Here is a 15,049-nt window from a genome sequence, read left to right as displayed (position 1 = left end):
AATGGGCAACAGAATCAATTGGATTGATACATTTAATTATGTGTTTTATTTTTCATTGATATTCTTAAATTCAAATATACTTTCTTTATTATTTATATTAATATGAGTAAGTATGTACATTGTTCAATATAAAAGAAGTACTTAAAGGCTTAAATTATAGCTTCGGGCTAACACAATGCTAGCAAGTAGCTTTCAACAAGACACCCGCAACTCCTTGTGTTCAATTGTTTTAAAACAAAACACTGTCATTCAACATTTCGTAGAATAGGATTTTAACCTCCTATTCACGAGAATTCAAAGAGTTCCCATTGTAACGCGACCTTACTTATGCTGCGTCTCGCTCGCTCCCATTCACCTCCAACGCGCCCGCATGAATGAACTGCTTCTTATGAATGAATGGACAGTCGCTATCTTACTATAGATACTGGCTGTATGTACATGTGTTGTTTTGTATCGAGTTATGTTTATCGGGAAATGTACGTAGTGCTGGCCGGGTCGGGCCGGTGCATGCATTATATTGAACGCGACACGTGGTCGCTCCACCGTCTATGTGCCCGCATAACTGATTACTTCGCTAATGCACATCGCAATTACATTATATGCAAATATTTATGCACTTTTAAGCATTGTAGATGCTTTTTATATCTATAATGTTTAAAGACTAAGAACAGCATAAGCTGTATATTATTGTGCAATTTACAACCACATATAATCAAAGCAATCAAAAATGCCAATTTAATACTGTCAAAGACTTTGTATCTCTATCCATATTTCATTTATTATTATTGTTCTATCTCACCGCAAACAATATTTCCGGATTAACAAAGAACTATTCGATATTTTTATTTACCTAATCTTCGTAAGGTATGCACGTTTACGATGCACTTGAATATAAGAATGGTACTGATAAGACAGCATCCATTCTGTTGAGGACTTTGTCTTTGTGTCAAACAATGCCTGTTACAGACCACTTGAGACTCGAGTGTGCATTTTTTCTACTTCCTTCAAGGGAAGGGGAGAATAGGCACGCGCACTCAAATCTATTGTTACTTCCTTGTTAAGATATTGTTCTTTACTTAGAAGTGATATATCCGGTTGAGTTATTCCTAAAAGATCGAAATGTTGCATAAAATTTTACAAAGATTAAATGAATTATTTCTTTTTTTTATAGAGAGTTTACACAGATTATTTATTTATCAGTCGTCAAATCTTAATTCACAGTTTATCTACATTTGTATGTTTTATTTTACTATTATAGTAAAGCATAATTCATTCGCATTACTTTTTCCTTTTAAATAATTTGTAGTCACTAGATTTATAGTTTTTATTATATTTATTAACTTTATTGGTAATTTTATTAAGAGTCATCCTAAAGTATCTGTTCAGGAAATTATTACAGGGTCATCTATTTAAGATCCTTTCTTACTTTGAGCACGAGGAAAATGTATCCACGTGTAAGAGGTGAAGACCTCTACACTTCTGTGTGAAGATACAGCAGTGTACTAAAACTTTGAACTTTGCAAGATTTCAAATATTCGTTTTGTTGCTTATTTCATTATCTTACCAATTCTAGTTAGACTTATTTCTTTTATAATTTGATAATTACATTGAAAGAGAGTTACGTTTTGTTCATTAAATGTTATAAATGTAATCCAAGCTCAAATTAATTGTGAATCTTTTGATAGCGTATACTTTCTACACAAATATATTTTAATCAATAAACTCGATTGTTCACTGTCATAAAATTATGTTATAGCTGAAAGTACACAGTTTTTTTCATGTTAAATAAAGTCTAAAGTCACAGTAGTTAATGTACACGCGCAGCAGCTATTTTCGCCCACACAAAAGTATGACCTTCTTCAGAAGGTATAACATATTTTCAGTATCATCTTTGATAACGTGTACATAAATAACTTTTTAATTATATTGATCGTAAGATACGGGTTTCTTACCACTATTGGGTTGTATTAGCTCCTTGTATTTCGGCACAGTTGCATACGCCATGTTAATAGGCAGACTGAAGTGCGATAGAGTAAAAAAAAATATTTTTAAACCGTTATATTAACACTTAAATTGTTTCCTTTACGGATCGGGAAAAATTAGAATGCCAGTTCGTTAAATTTGATATTGTTCCAGTATATTTTTTTTAATTGCGCGCAGATGGAATCGCGGGAGAAAGCTAGTCTTATAATAAAGGCAACATCAATGCTCCATGCTGTCGCGACACCATTTGCCGTTCGCTTCGGCGCCCAGTTCACCTTGCCGATTGGAACTCATGGCGCAATGAAAATATAACTATAAAGTTTTGCATCCTACGTATCGATATGAAGGTTTAGTGATGTAGGTAGAGAGTAAATATATATTTTTTGATTAACACTAGGTATACATCCCAGCTTCGCCTGACTTCACGGGCTCGGAAAAACTCCATAGAAAAATGTTTACTTGTAATAAAATATAGTCTATGTTTTAAATGATAGAGATTTCAAATGGCTAAAGAATTTGTTTTTTATTACAACATTTACAGATGACCGTTACAAAAAGAATAAATAACAGTCAAAGATAAGAGAGAGGGTTATCCGTGTTTAAGACCGGACAAGCCTAATGCGAGCAAGTTATGCGAAAAAATATGCGACATGTTAATATGTTATTATAATTCACACAGCGATCGCGAAAAAGCGGAACCATGGTCATTGGCATGGTGTAGAGTCGCGCGCCACGAGACGCCCGCGCCGTGGGAACGCGCCTCTTGACACCATACATATTTTGTCTATGACTTTGAAGAGACAGGACCTGTTAATGGTATAAAACAGTAATGCTCGCTGAATTCCACTGCCAAATAAAAACAAATAATATGTTGTAAAATGTTGTGTATTGGTTTTCAGTGTGTATAATTTTGAATCAATACGCGTTCGTAAAGATGTTTCGATTTCACGTGTCGGCATATCTTCTAAAGTAGAATTTATTCAGTATAATAGAAGTCTAAGTCTAGTCCGTTTATCTATAATCAAAGTATTTTGTAAATATTACACGCCCCTTTTCTACGTATCTTAATGCGTATTACAATATAAATGGTTTTTAAATTAACGATTTTTCAATCAATAAACGATAAGTTTGACAGTAATTTGGAAACTTAATATCACTGAATATAATATTACGATTTTAATAATTTATTTAATAAACGTTATGTCTGAGAAATGTTTTAATATAATATTTATTAATATTTCATCATATTTCAAAGTAGAATATGTCGAAAATTACCTTTTGAACATGTAAAACATTTCATGAAATAATCTTTTTGTCTTTTATTTGTTCCTACAATGGAATTTTCTGAATTCAAAAAATTCGACGGCAATACTCATGTCCGGTATGTGAGGCGGTCGTGTGTGAGACGGACGCGACAGTTGCAGAGCTTATTAAAAATGTCCGGGATAGCGGACAGCCGGACGTGCTCGCCTCGGAAGCGGGAGATAACTGCGTTGTTAACGGATAGGTATATAGGCCGCAACGGACTTGCAGCAGAGAAAAAACGGTAGCTGCTCTGCCGATGAGTTGCGAATTTCCGAGTTACATAAATGCATTTCCCTTTGTGTTATTTTGACCATTTTCTATATATATATCCTGCAGTTTACAGTAATTATTGTCAATTTTAAAGCATTGCTGTCCCCAAAGTTAGACGGAAGTCTAATGCTTGGAAATTCATTTTGTATTTTGTCGAAGCCAATTAACACTAAATGTCTTGAATTCCAAATTATTTCTTACTAGCTGTTGCTTGCGACTTCGCCCGCATGAAATAAAAAATAATAATAGGAAAACATAGCCTATGTTGCTTACAGAAACATGACCTTTCTGATGGTGAAAGAATTTTTGAAATCGGCCCAGTAGTTTTTGAGTTATTTCAATACATACAAAAATGCAAATCTTTCCTCTTTATGATATTAGTATAGATAAAACACTCTTTTCTTAAATAAAGTTTTGGTACATTGATACCCTATTATGCAATAGCACTTCATTTTATATAACACTTTTACAACAATGGAAAAATTAAGTTTAATTGCGGTAAGATATTCATCATATAGGTAGACATGTAGAAAATTATTACATTTTGTAGCGCTAAAGATAAAATAAAATTGCAATGTATGAAAGACGATGTACAGATGTAAAACACAGTTCATTAAAATCCATTGAGAGGAGCCACTTTCTGTTGCTTAGTGCGCTAACGAGCTTCACGGAGAGAACGAAGGCATTGCCTTCGCTTTTGAGAAACATTTATTGGATAGGATAATTTTATTCATATGAAGATACTTCAGTTACATTTGGTCATGCTATTATGCGATGTTATTAACTGAAGTATGGTTATATGTCTGTTAATATAAATAAACAAATGCTTGATTGTAATAGAATTAAATGGTACATTTAAATATTTCAAACTATGAACGTGTTCTTTTACAATTCATGTCATTGTAAATCGAAGTTAAAATGTAAAACAAAACACATGAACTTTTAAAGAAATGTTGAGTGAACGGTACTGCGCGGCGCCGAACCGGGGCCGGGCCGTGTTGGTGATGACAAATTCCATTCCAGAGCGTTCCTCCTCCAGCGAGAGTCGCACAATGAGCGCGCCGTCGGCTGCAACGGGACCGGCACGCACTACAACCTCTCACTTATTTGTTTTCGTGGAATATAAAAACACGTTAAGGCTGAGTGGAATCTTAAACCGGATGCTCGCGGCCGCCGGAAGTTCCCCTTTAATCTCAAAATGGCCACGGCGAATGATTTAACAGAGCAAGAATTTTTCTAGTCGACTGGCCACTAAATATTTTGTGAAACGATCGCGTGGGGGCAAACTTTTTTGGCCTGTTATTTTTTCACATCCGCGCGGCGACCGCGAGCCGCCTGGCCGGCTGTGGTCTTCACTTAACCACTAATTTCACCTCTCTCTTGGATAATTTAGAACATCGAGATTTAGGGACTTTCGAAAGAAACCTTTTATTGAAATACTAGTTTACGCCCGGGACTCCGTCCACATCGAATTAAAAAAAAAACTAAATTACGTAGCCTATGTGTTCTTCCAGACTAACCTCTACATTTATGCCAAGTTTTTTGAAGAACCGTTCTGCATTTTACTCTACAAAATTTAACAAGCTACAATCCAATTAACCTTTTGCATTATAATTTTATTAGGATTATTTTAAATTAACCAGAAACTTTTGCACGTAAGAAATTTTGCTTTACTTATACAATTTCAAGGTAAAACGTGAAAAGTTACAAACAGCGCAGTAATTTTTTGATTAATTAATTGTAGCAAAGGAAGTGTTGAATTTAACACCATAGTATCGATTTCAGAGTGTAATTACAAGATCAGCTAATTCCCGACACGTGTAAATACAGCCCTCGTTATACATAGTCTGTGTTTGAACTTAATTATGTTACGTCATTAAATTTAGTTTGTAACATAAGCAATAAAGTTATATGTACGTGTATTAGCATATCTTTACCCGTTTATACGATACATTCTTAATCTACAATGTATAGTTATAAATATGAAAGGATTTTTTTGGATTTAATAGTTTCAATATGATGATAATTTAACGGCCGAAGCACGCTGTTATACTACACGTGTAATACACGCGTCACATAGACACGTGCCGCGGTGGGCATCGAATCGGTGACATGCTTATGGAAAATTAGTTTGTTTTCAAGAAAACGGTCATAACATTCCATTTGTATACTTGTCATTATGTTATTAATAAGCTTGTGTCGTTCGTTTTAACTCGTGCCGTTTTTATTTAGTCGGCAATCTTACTAGGTAAGATGCCTCGGCCTAACAAGATTCAATTTCATAGGGCTTGTACCTAAAATTGTGTTTTGTGCAATGTTACAAGTATGAAGATCTAAGATCAAACCTTTAACTTAGGGTTAACATAAAATTTGAATATCTTTAGGTAAGTTGTACGGCGCGCTGGGGCGGCGCGGAGGACGCGTGGTGGGCGGCGACCTGCAGAGTGGTTCAGCGGCCTTCCGCGTGGCGGCGCTGCTGCCCGTCGCTGAGAGCTTTCGGTTCGCCATCGATCTGCGCACGCACACCTCCGGCCTCGCCGCGCCGCAGCTACTCTTCAGCCATTGGGAGGTGAGAATGCATTTTATTACCACTTTGTGTTTTATTAAAGGCCGTTCAAATTGTTTTACCAAACGACTAACGCCATCTGTTATCGAATCACATGAACAATCAAAATAATCCCATTTTACACTTGACAAAATCACATGTCAGGGACTTTTTTTAATCAGATCTTTTTTTTAGGTGATCAATATAGATCCGTTCTGGCAGCCGCGTACTGAGGAGGAGTACCTGCACTGGGGAGAGAAGTGGGACGGCGTCAACCGCGCCAAGGCGTACGTGGACGCGGTGCGCGCGCGCAAAGGACTCGCCACCGACAGACAGTTAGTCTTACACGCAGAGAAGCAGCGGACGCTCTCCAAAAAGAAATAACATACAAGAAAGATTTGATGTATCATAATTTTGCCCTTGTACCATTACACAGGTGATTTTAACGGACGGATTACAAGCTTAATGGAGGTAGAAGACCTCAATAGAATCTTTTAAGCGCAGTGTTTTACCGATTTTCTATAGTTTAAAAGTTATTGAACATACGTAATATTAGGCTTTTGCACCGTTTCCATTTTGGAATAACTCCACAAAATCTGTGATCCGTCCTTAATCAGCCTGTATCTCACTAGGTTTCTCTTTAAAGAAATACTTTTTCCAAAAACCTAGTTTTCGTAGTAGTAGTATCGCATAAGTACCGTCCCAATAGTTCCCTTTAAATATTTACTAAACTGATCAATTGTTCATTCAGTAAACATAAAGACATTCTATTACTTCAGTTTTCAACAGAACCGGATTCAAATGCGCATTTTTAAATCTAATTGTTTCGTATATGAACAAAATTTTAGATTTTAATGAATATTTAAAAATGTTATTCAAAATGTTGTTGAATGAGAAAAGTATTGTTTTGTTACGCTTGTTTGTAGTTACATTGAAATTTAAACTATTAAAAATTGTAAGTACTTGTATGTTTCTATTTAATTAAATGTATTGTTTAAATGTCGTAATTCATCAATACCAGCTCACTATAAGTCCCCACCGAGGGGCTCGGAGCCTACCCTAAGTAAGGGGTGACTAGGCCATAGTCAAACACGCTGGCCCAGTGCGGGTTGGTTGACTTTTCACATATCTTTGAATTTCTTCGCCGATACGAGCAGGTTGCATCACGATGTTTTCCTTCACCGTAAGAACGTCGGGTAAATTATGTACATATGAAAATTCGAATAATCGAAAATCACATTAGTACATGGCGGGATTCGAACCCAAGACCTATAGATTACAAGTCAAGTGCTTAAACCACTTAGCCACCGACGCTCTGTAATGCCAAGACATTGTTATTTTATTTGTAACTAGCTGTTACCCACGACTTCATCCGCGTGGAGTTCAAAACTTGCGTTCGCACCTTTTTTCAACCAATTACCTAATGTATCTTAGGAGTAATCTACGTAATAACAGAAAACTACTGATGTCAGATTTCAAATTTCTAAGCCCGATAGTTTGTGAGCTGATTTTTCGGTTACCCATATTATTTGTGTTCGTGATATAAATACTGTAAAGGGCATTTTTATTCTACATTAAATTCTGGCAACAAACGCATTTATTTGAATAAGGATTTAATTCATTTTGTAAACAAAAAAGTAGTTATTGTAAGAAAACCGTAAACTTTTTGAGAATCTACAATTCTTTCATACATTATTTTTATATATTTCTAACGGTTTAGGCAGCGTAAGCCAAAAAGTGCGATTTTTTAACGCCGTGGTCCAGAAATATGTTGTTTATTATTAGTTCCTCAACTTCGGTAATAATAAAATATCACCTATGTCACTCACAGATACCTTTCCTTTCTAATGGTGAAAGAATTTTTGAAATTGGCCCAGTAGTTTTAGAGTTATTTTAATACATACAAAATTAAAAATCTTTTCTCTTTATAATATTAGTATAGATATTTGGTTTAAAATACATTCTAAAGAAGAACATATTTAGCAATTTGTAACTTCGCAGGTTAGAGCAAAAACTTTTCAAGTAAATAAAACAACCATAAAATATATCAATTATGTATTTACATTAAATAACAAACAACCCATTTACTGTATTTACAATTTTACTTCTACAACAAATTAAATGTAACAATATTTTTACAAATAAACTGGGAAAAAATATAATGACATTTTTTCAAAACAAAATAGATTATTAGTTTTACTAAATACTTGAGAAAAAACATCAATTCTTGACTACATTTAACAATGTCACAATTTACACGAAATATCTATGAATAAATCATGTTCATAAGTGAACTAGGAAATTAGCACATTGCTTCTTAAAAATTGGACAATAATACCAAAAGAGAGCTTATCACCATTAATTGGCACAAATTGCGATTTATTGTTAAAAGTTTTCAATATTAAAAAAATTAATTGTACTCATCAATACATAGATGGCGCTGCAATACATTACCGTTAAATTGCAAATTCATTGAAAAAAATTATTAAAGTCTCAAGGCTTTTTAATTCTTTTTTGCATTCAACACTGGCTCAATCCGCTGAAGGAAAGCTATAAACAAAAAATAGAATAGAAATTCTTTTTTGCATGTGTTTAAATATTTCTAACGAAATTAATAATATTGCTAAATTCGTCGAATTCATAAGGTTTATGAAAGTATTTAGTATGACCAATTTATCTCTTTAACAACAATATTGACAACTATCCCGACCACAAACTTAGAAATATTCAAATCTTTTAGTATCAAATAAGTTGTCCAAGCATAATAAATAAAAAAAAAATATTTTGCAACAAACATTAAGCCAACAGTGTATTGAATTGGATTTTCTTTGTCAAAATTAAACAAATTATGTAAAGCCTGACCAGAAATAGAAAAATTGCCATTAGAAAGTATCGAATAACGATTGAAGCTTGGGCCGAAATTTTTATATTCTTGGTCAGACTGTACAAACATTTTTGTTTGAATAAATTAAAAACCAAAGCTTAAGTTGGACAAGAATTATTTTAAATGCGTTATTTTTACATTGCAGTTATAATTTACTTAACTATGTGTACAAATGAACCGCTATTTATTTTTCTACAGATTAAATATTGTACAAACTTGTTTACAACTAATGAATATTTCGAATTATCTAAGTAATCGTCTTTGGCAATATAAATGATCCGAGAAATCACGTAAGAATAAAATGTAAATGATTTTGGTTGAAATGGTAACAATTGTTCCCAAAACAAAACCTAAGCGGTTGTGTTACCATCACAGAAAAAACTACATAAACAGTTATAGTTGGACCGGAAATATAAAAATTATTGCCATATTTCGGTAAAATATGAAACTGATTTTCTTTGGGTACATACAAAGTAATCTAATGGAGATATCCTTGGCTAGGATTTTTTCATATTTCGTAAGACTATGTTTTTTTCATAAGTGATGTTTACGACTATATTTGTAGTTATTTCAGTAATGAAGTCACAATTAAATAAATCTAAAACCGATATCAACTAATCACATGATCAATATTGCACTAAAATTCTTTAAACAGAAAATGTAGAACTACAAATATATTACAATAAATGTACAATATAGTGCGTTAAAACTTTTACATTGGTCGTATTTACGACCGTAAAACTAACGTGATAAGGTTCAATTTGCTTCGCATTAATACGTTTTTTACACTTTTAAATTAAGTACATAGCTAGTGACACGAAAACATTACTTGAGCTTTGCTATAGACTAGAATGATAATAAAATAGGGTACTTCACTATTTTAATAATTATATTTGGGCACAAAAGTGTTTAGAAATTCGAATATTTATGACAATTGTATCTAATTATGGTAAAAATATAATAATACCACTAATAAAAGACATGAAATTAAATAAAAAAAAAGATTGTGAATTTTGCCTAAGATTTGTGGACAAAAATTCTCAGAAAATCTTGTGGTCATATTTTTTTTTTCATTCAATAAAACATTTCCAATCAACACAAACATTTGTTGGAATGATAGTGGGAATGTTTGCTTTACATTAATTATGTTTTAGCACATATTCACTGCGCTTTGAGTTAAGTAAGAATCCGACTCGAAGGACCAATATTTTAATAATAAAATACCCTATTCTATAATACAAAATGACAATAATGTTATCGTGAAAAATATTAAAAAATGGATTAATAATGATACAGTATGTTATTGGCAAGAATTCTTTAGCACACTTTTGCTATTTGACTTTAGGTCACTGGGCTGTTAAAACGCCGGAATGTCGATAAATCTTACTATTTACTAGCACCATAATATAATACCGCTGTAAATAAAATGTATGGAATCGTGGAACTAAAGCAATTCAATAGATACAAGCAACAAAGTAATCACAGAATCCGAAATTAGAAACAAGTGTTCTCTGTCGCACATATCGCAATGGTATAACTCCATCTCGCTCACACTAGATAATTTCACTCAGCATTCGAATGTTTTATATTTAAATAGAATGAATTGGAATGAATTAAGTCGATTTACTCGCGACGTAAATGAACTTTGACACTTATTTTACAATGAGAAGAGACGCGTAGTCTTAGCGCGGTCACCCATCCACCATTTAACCTATTTTGTGTTTAACACAAATAATGCCTCAGAGGCAGTTTGCTGACGTCACGCGGCACACGCCGAATATCTTTGGGTATTAAAATAAGGACTATTTAAAACTATAACCATTCTCATCTAAACAAATAAAGATATTTTTGATTTTTAAATAGCTAATGACGAGCGGAATAAAAAAAATAAATGCGTATCTATGATAACCGATGTCAGATCCGGGGAAAAGATATAAAATTGGTTACACTAGTTGTTGTCTAATTCTTGTTATTTACATTTGAGGTACTTCTAATAAATTTTATTATATTAGAAAGAGACATCATCCTTTTATCAATATAGCGCTATCTCTGTCGCACATAGCAGTAAATACAAATCGAAATTAACAGGTTGCCTCTTACTATTTATCTTGACGCTTGTTAGACGATTTTTGTACTTGTCTAAATTTTTACTTGAAATATATAAATAAATTCGATCTAAAGATAAAAATAACCTAAATATATGATTCATAAATAAATAATCCCGGATCGACTTAATTTGACTAAAAATGAAACTGTACAATTAGAGCGGGCGCATACATGACTAAACTATCGCACAACGGTTGTGCGACTATCACTTCGCAGCCAAAACTGTTTAGTTCTACTAAAAATCGAGTAGTGTGCTCCATATAAGCTGATAGAAATCAAAACGCGACTAAACAGTTTTGGGACAGTTTAGTCAAATGAATGCAATTAACAGTACAATTACAACTGTACAAGTGGGGGGAGTGTGGGGGGGCGTGCGCTAACTGAAGGCGGTGTCGTTGGGCACGTCGTGGCCCATGTCGGTCAGAATCACACCCGACAATGTCTCCAGAGATTGTCGCACCTGAAATATAAGAGATTTTAAGAAACGACATAAGTGAAATAGTAACAAAAGAGATTGTGAAGGAACGTGAAATGGTCGTGTATTTAATATTTTTTTAATATCGTGATGCAAACTACAGTTAGTTTTAAGAGGAAAGTTTAAATACATGAATGGATATTACTCGTTGGATCGATCAAACCATCGCAATCGGAAGATTTATTGTTTAATTTAGAAAAATATTCGATTTCGAATCGATATTCATCAAATGGCCGATCGAACATCGTGAGGTCATCAAATCAGATGCCGAAAAAATCTGATACTTCTAATGGGTAGAGAATGTGTACACATATCTAAATTATTGATATCATTTGTGAAACGTTTAGTAGCGTTATGCCACATATGCCACATGCCACACGCGGGCGGTGACGTCATCAAATCAGGTGCTGAATTCTGACGTTTAAAATCTGATATTTGTAACTCCTAGAGAATTTGTACACATCTACACTAATATTATTAAAAGGAAAACTTTGAATTTTTGTGTGTATTGAAATAACTCAAAAACCACTGGACCGATTTTAAAAATTATTTCACCATCAGAGAGGTAATTTATCTGTGAGTAACATAGGCTATATTTTATTATTACTAATGTTTAGGAACTATTAATAAACAGCGTGTTTCTGGTATTTAATAATTGTGAAACGATTAGTAGCGTTATGCCACACATGCCACACGAGGCGGTCACCTTGGCGAGCAGCAGCAGGTTGGTGGAGAGGAAGGCGTGCAGCTCGTCGGCAGCGCGGCCGTGCAGGCGCGAGCGCCACGCCACCAGCGCCGCGTACATCTGCCCGCCCGACGACAGCCGCGCCGGCTCCTGCACACACAACGTACATTACAAAATATCCTTTTTACATTTTAATAGTATTGACAACTAACTTTCGCCCGCGTCTATTTTTATCATTACCATCGCCGGCTCAATATACGTCTCCATTGAAGGGCTCGGAGAGTACCCTAAGTTAGGATGACTAGGCCATAGTCAACCACGCTTCCCCACTGCGGCTTGACTTTACACATATCTTTGAATTTCTTCGCCGATATGTGAAAGCATCACGATGTTTTTCTTCACCGTAAGAACGTCAGGTAGATTATGTACATATAAAAATTTTAAAAATTGTCATTTTATTAAATCTAAAAAGAAAACCGTACGGCTCAGGTCATTAAATCGGTAAAAATATGACGAGAATTAGTTTCGTTTTTTTTTATATATTATAAGGTGGCCACCGTACCACCTAAATTCGCCGAGAAACCGAAGCGATGTTCACATATACATCGTCAATTGCAGATGCTTTATCTACCCTAAAGGGGAAATTTCCCCTTCAAATGCGGTTGTCCGTATAAGAAAAGGGAAAGGGACTAGGTTTTAAATCCTCGTACCTCTGTATGTGCTAGCCTGTAGGCGAGGTACGCGGCGGAGAGCGCGAGCAGCGCCGCCGCCAGCGCCAGTGCGGCGTGCCAGCCGCGCGCGCCGCCGCGCCCGCCCGCGCCGCCCGTCAGCAGCGCCGGCTGGATCACCGCCGCGCCCACGCCCCCGCCCACGCCCACGCCCACGCCCACGCCCACTCCGCCTATACACGTAGTTTTTTTAAATCAACATTTACAGACACTCGGTCCATGCTTTTTTTGGCACAGTTTATATCTTGTTTTTTTTTTTATTGTGTAATCCTTGTGCCACATTATACACTTGGTTAACTATGTTAATTTTATCAAGAATACCAGACATACTTTAAACATAGAATTATTGAAGTTATTATAGCCCAAAGCTAAGTTTGTTTTCCTACAAAAAATCTTACCACGATAAAGAAACGAACTATCAAATACAACTATTAAAGGTAAACAATGCATTTATTGCAGACTAGCTGTTGCTCGGGACTTTGTCCGTGTAAATTAAAAACAATGGTATAAACATAGCCTATGTTACTCACAAGTAACATAGCTTTATATTGGTGCAAGAATTTCAAAATTTTGAAATAGCTCCAGTAGTCTTTGAGTTATTGCAATACATACAAAAATCGGAAGTTACAAATCTTGCCTCCTTATTAGTATAGATATAGGTAACGAAGAGGAAAGATTTGTATTTTAGTATGTATTGCGATAACTCAAAAACTACTGAGTCGATTTTAAAAATTCTTTTACCGTTAGAAACGTAATTTATCTGTAAGTAAGCTATATTTTTTATTACTTTTTAATCTCACGCGGACGAAATCGCGAACAACATTAAATATTAGTCGTATTTATTTATTTTTTCTTTTGCTTGCTTGTTAACAGGAGTCGAACCATTAAATAACACCTATTAAAGTTCAACACTGCATTTATTACAGACCAACTCGACTTAGGAATATCGACAGTGCAAAATTTTAAAAACAGTCTACAAGGTTCCCGTCCACGTCGGTTATCCTCTAGATAATATTTCGATACTCGATCGGTTGCCCGGAAAGTGATTGCGGATACACGACGGACAGACAAAAATATTCTAAACCGGAATTTAGTTATCAATAACGGAAATATGTTCGCGATTTTTTTTATGATACTACAATCAAACACTCCTAATAACTATATAGATAGATGTCTTTCAGCGGCAATTTGTTATAACTAAATGAGATATCTATTATAGGTTTACCAGACATGCTATATATTTTTAATAAAATTCTCATATGGGCAATAAAATGAACTGTGAGCGTACCTGCGGCTATAAGGGGGTCAGCAGGGTCCCTGGGCGCGTCCGTATGGTCAGCGCCCGCCGAGCTGCTGTCGTCCTCGGGAGAATACTCTGACGCTTCTAACTCTACTTCTGAAGATCTTAACTCCTGGAATCACAATGTTGAAAACTCTTTAAAAAGTGTAGCAATAATTTCATATTCAAACATATTCCAGTTAATTTTCAGCTATCATAGATCTAAACGGAGTAGCAAGAATGGATCTTGTTATCGATCTCATAACCAGAAGATCTAATATCACTTCATTTTTTGTCCCTTGCCCACGTTATGGATTTATCCGCATTATTTACCCCCTAAGTTTAATAGCGTGAAAATATGTAGCCTAAAGCTCGTCGTAAATGTAGGGCTTTTCATTTAAGCAAGGATTCATCAAAAATATACTGTGATTGCTGACATCCTACGTAACAAAGTAGTGTGTGTTTACGCTATATTAGTATAGAGGTCATCATCATCTCCCCTACCTTACCCTACTCCCGTAAGGTCCGCGAAGATATAGTTAATATAGAACGAGCTGTCGTCTGCAAACTTTCCTAGCGCAATTTGGATCACCCGTTACGCCATGCCCATTTATTTCAGCTCCCCTCCAGTGAAAGTCTGGTCGAAGTATATGCGATTTTCGTTATCAGCAACGCAAATATGTCATAATTACAGACACTTCAATTTTATTACATTAGATAGCTATAGATTAGTAGAAGTATAGATAGATTTTGGTATATAACCCACCTGTGGCGGGGGCACGGCGAGCT

General features: G+C 34.9%; 2 protein-coding genes across 2 annotated transcripts in view; one reads left to right on the top strand and one right to left on the bottom strand.

The window, feature by feature from the left end:
• LOC106104842 (elongation factor Tu GTP-binding domain-containing protein 1) overlaps positions 1 to 6,624 on the top strand; it is a 65,218-nt gene extending 58,594 nt beyond the window's left edge. The window contains exons 10-11 of the mRNA XM_013285017.1: positions 5,943 to 6,127; positions 6,299 to 6,624. Of these exons, the coding sequence (XP_013140471.1) occupies positions 5,943 to 6,127; positions 6,299 to 6,487 (374 nt within the window). The 3' untranslated portion in view covers positions 6,488 to 6,624. The remainder of the gene's footprint in view (positions 1 to 5,942; positions 6,128 to 6,298) is intronic.
• A 4,710-nt stretch (positions 6,625 to 11,334) lies between these two features.
• The window catches only part of LOC106104727, a 24,683-nt gene continuing 20,968 nt past the window's right edge, over positions 11,335 to 15,049 (bottom strand). Inside the window, exons 6-10 of the mRNA XM_013284858.1 lie at positions 15,027 to 15,047; positions 14,270 to 14,393; positions 12,964 to 13,154; positions 12,275 to 12,403; positions 11,335 to 11,553 (exon numbers count right to left, since the gene is read on the bottom strand). Coding sequence (XP_013140312.1) covers positions 11,470 to 11,553; positions 12,275 to 12,403; positions 12,964 to 13,154; positions 14,270 to 14,393; positions 15,027 to 15,047 — 549 coding nt within the window. The 3' untranslated portion in view covers positions 11,335 to 11,469. The remainder of the gene's footprint in view (positions 11,554 to 12,274; positions 12,404 to 12,963; positions 13,155 to 14,269; positions 14,394 to 15,026; positions 15,048 to 15,049) is intronic.

Source organism: Papilio polytes, unplaced genomic scaffold (assembly GCF_000836215.1).
Source record: "Papilio polytes unplaced genomic scaffold, Ppol_1.0 DF823399.1, whole genome shotgun sequence".
Lineage (NCBI taxonomy): Eukaryota > Metazoa > Arthropoda > Insecta > Lepidoptera > Papilionidae > Papilio > Papilio polytes.
The sequence above is the reverse complement of the archived record's forward strand: the minus strand, read 5'-3'. Positions and strand labels throughout refer to the sequence as shown.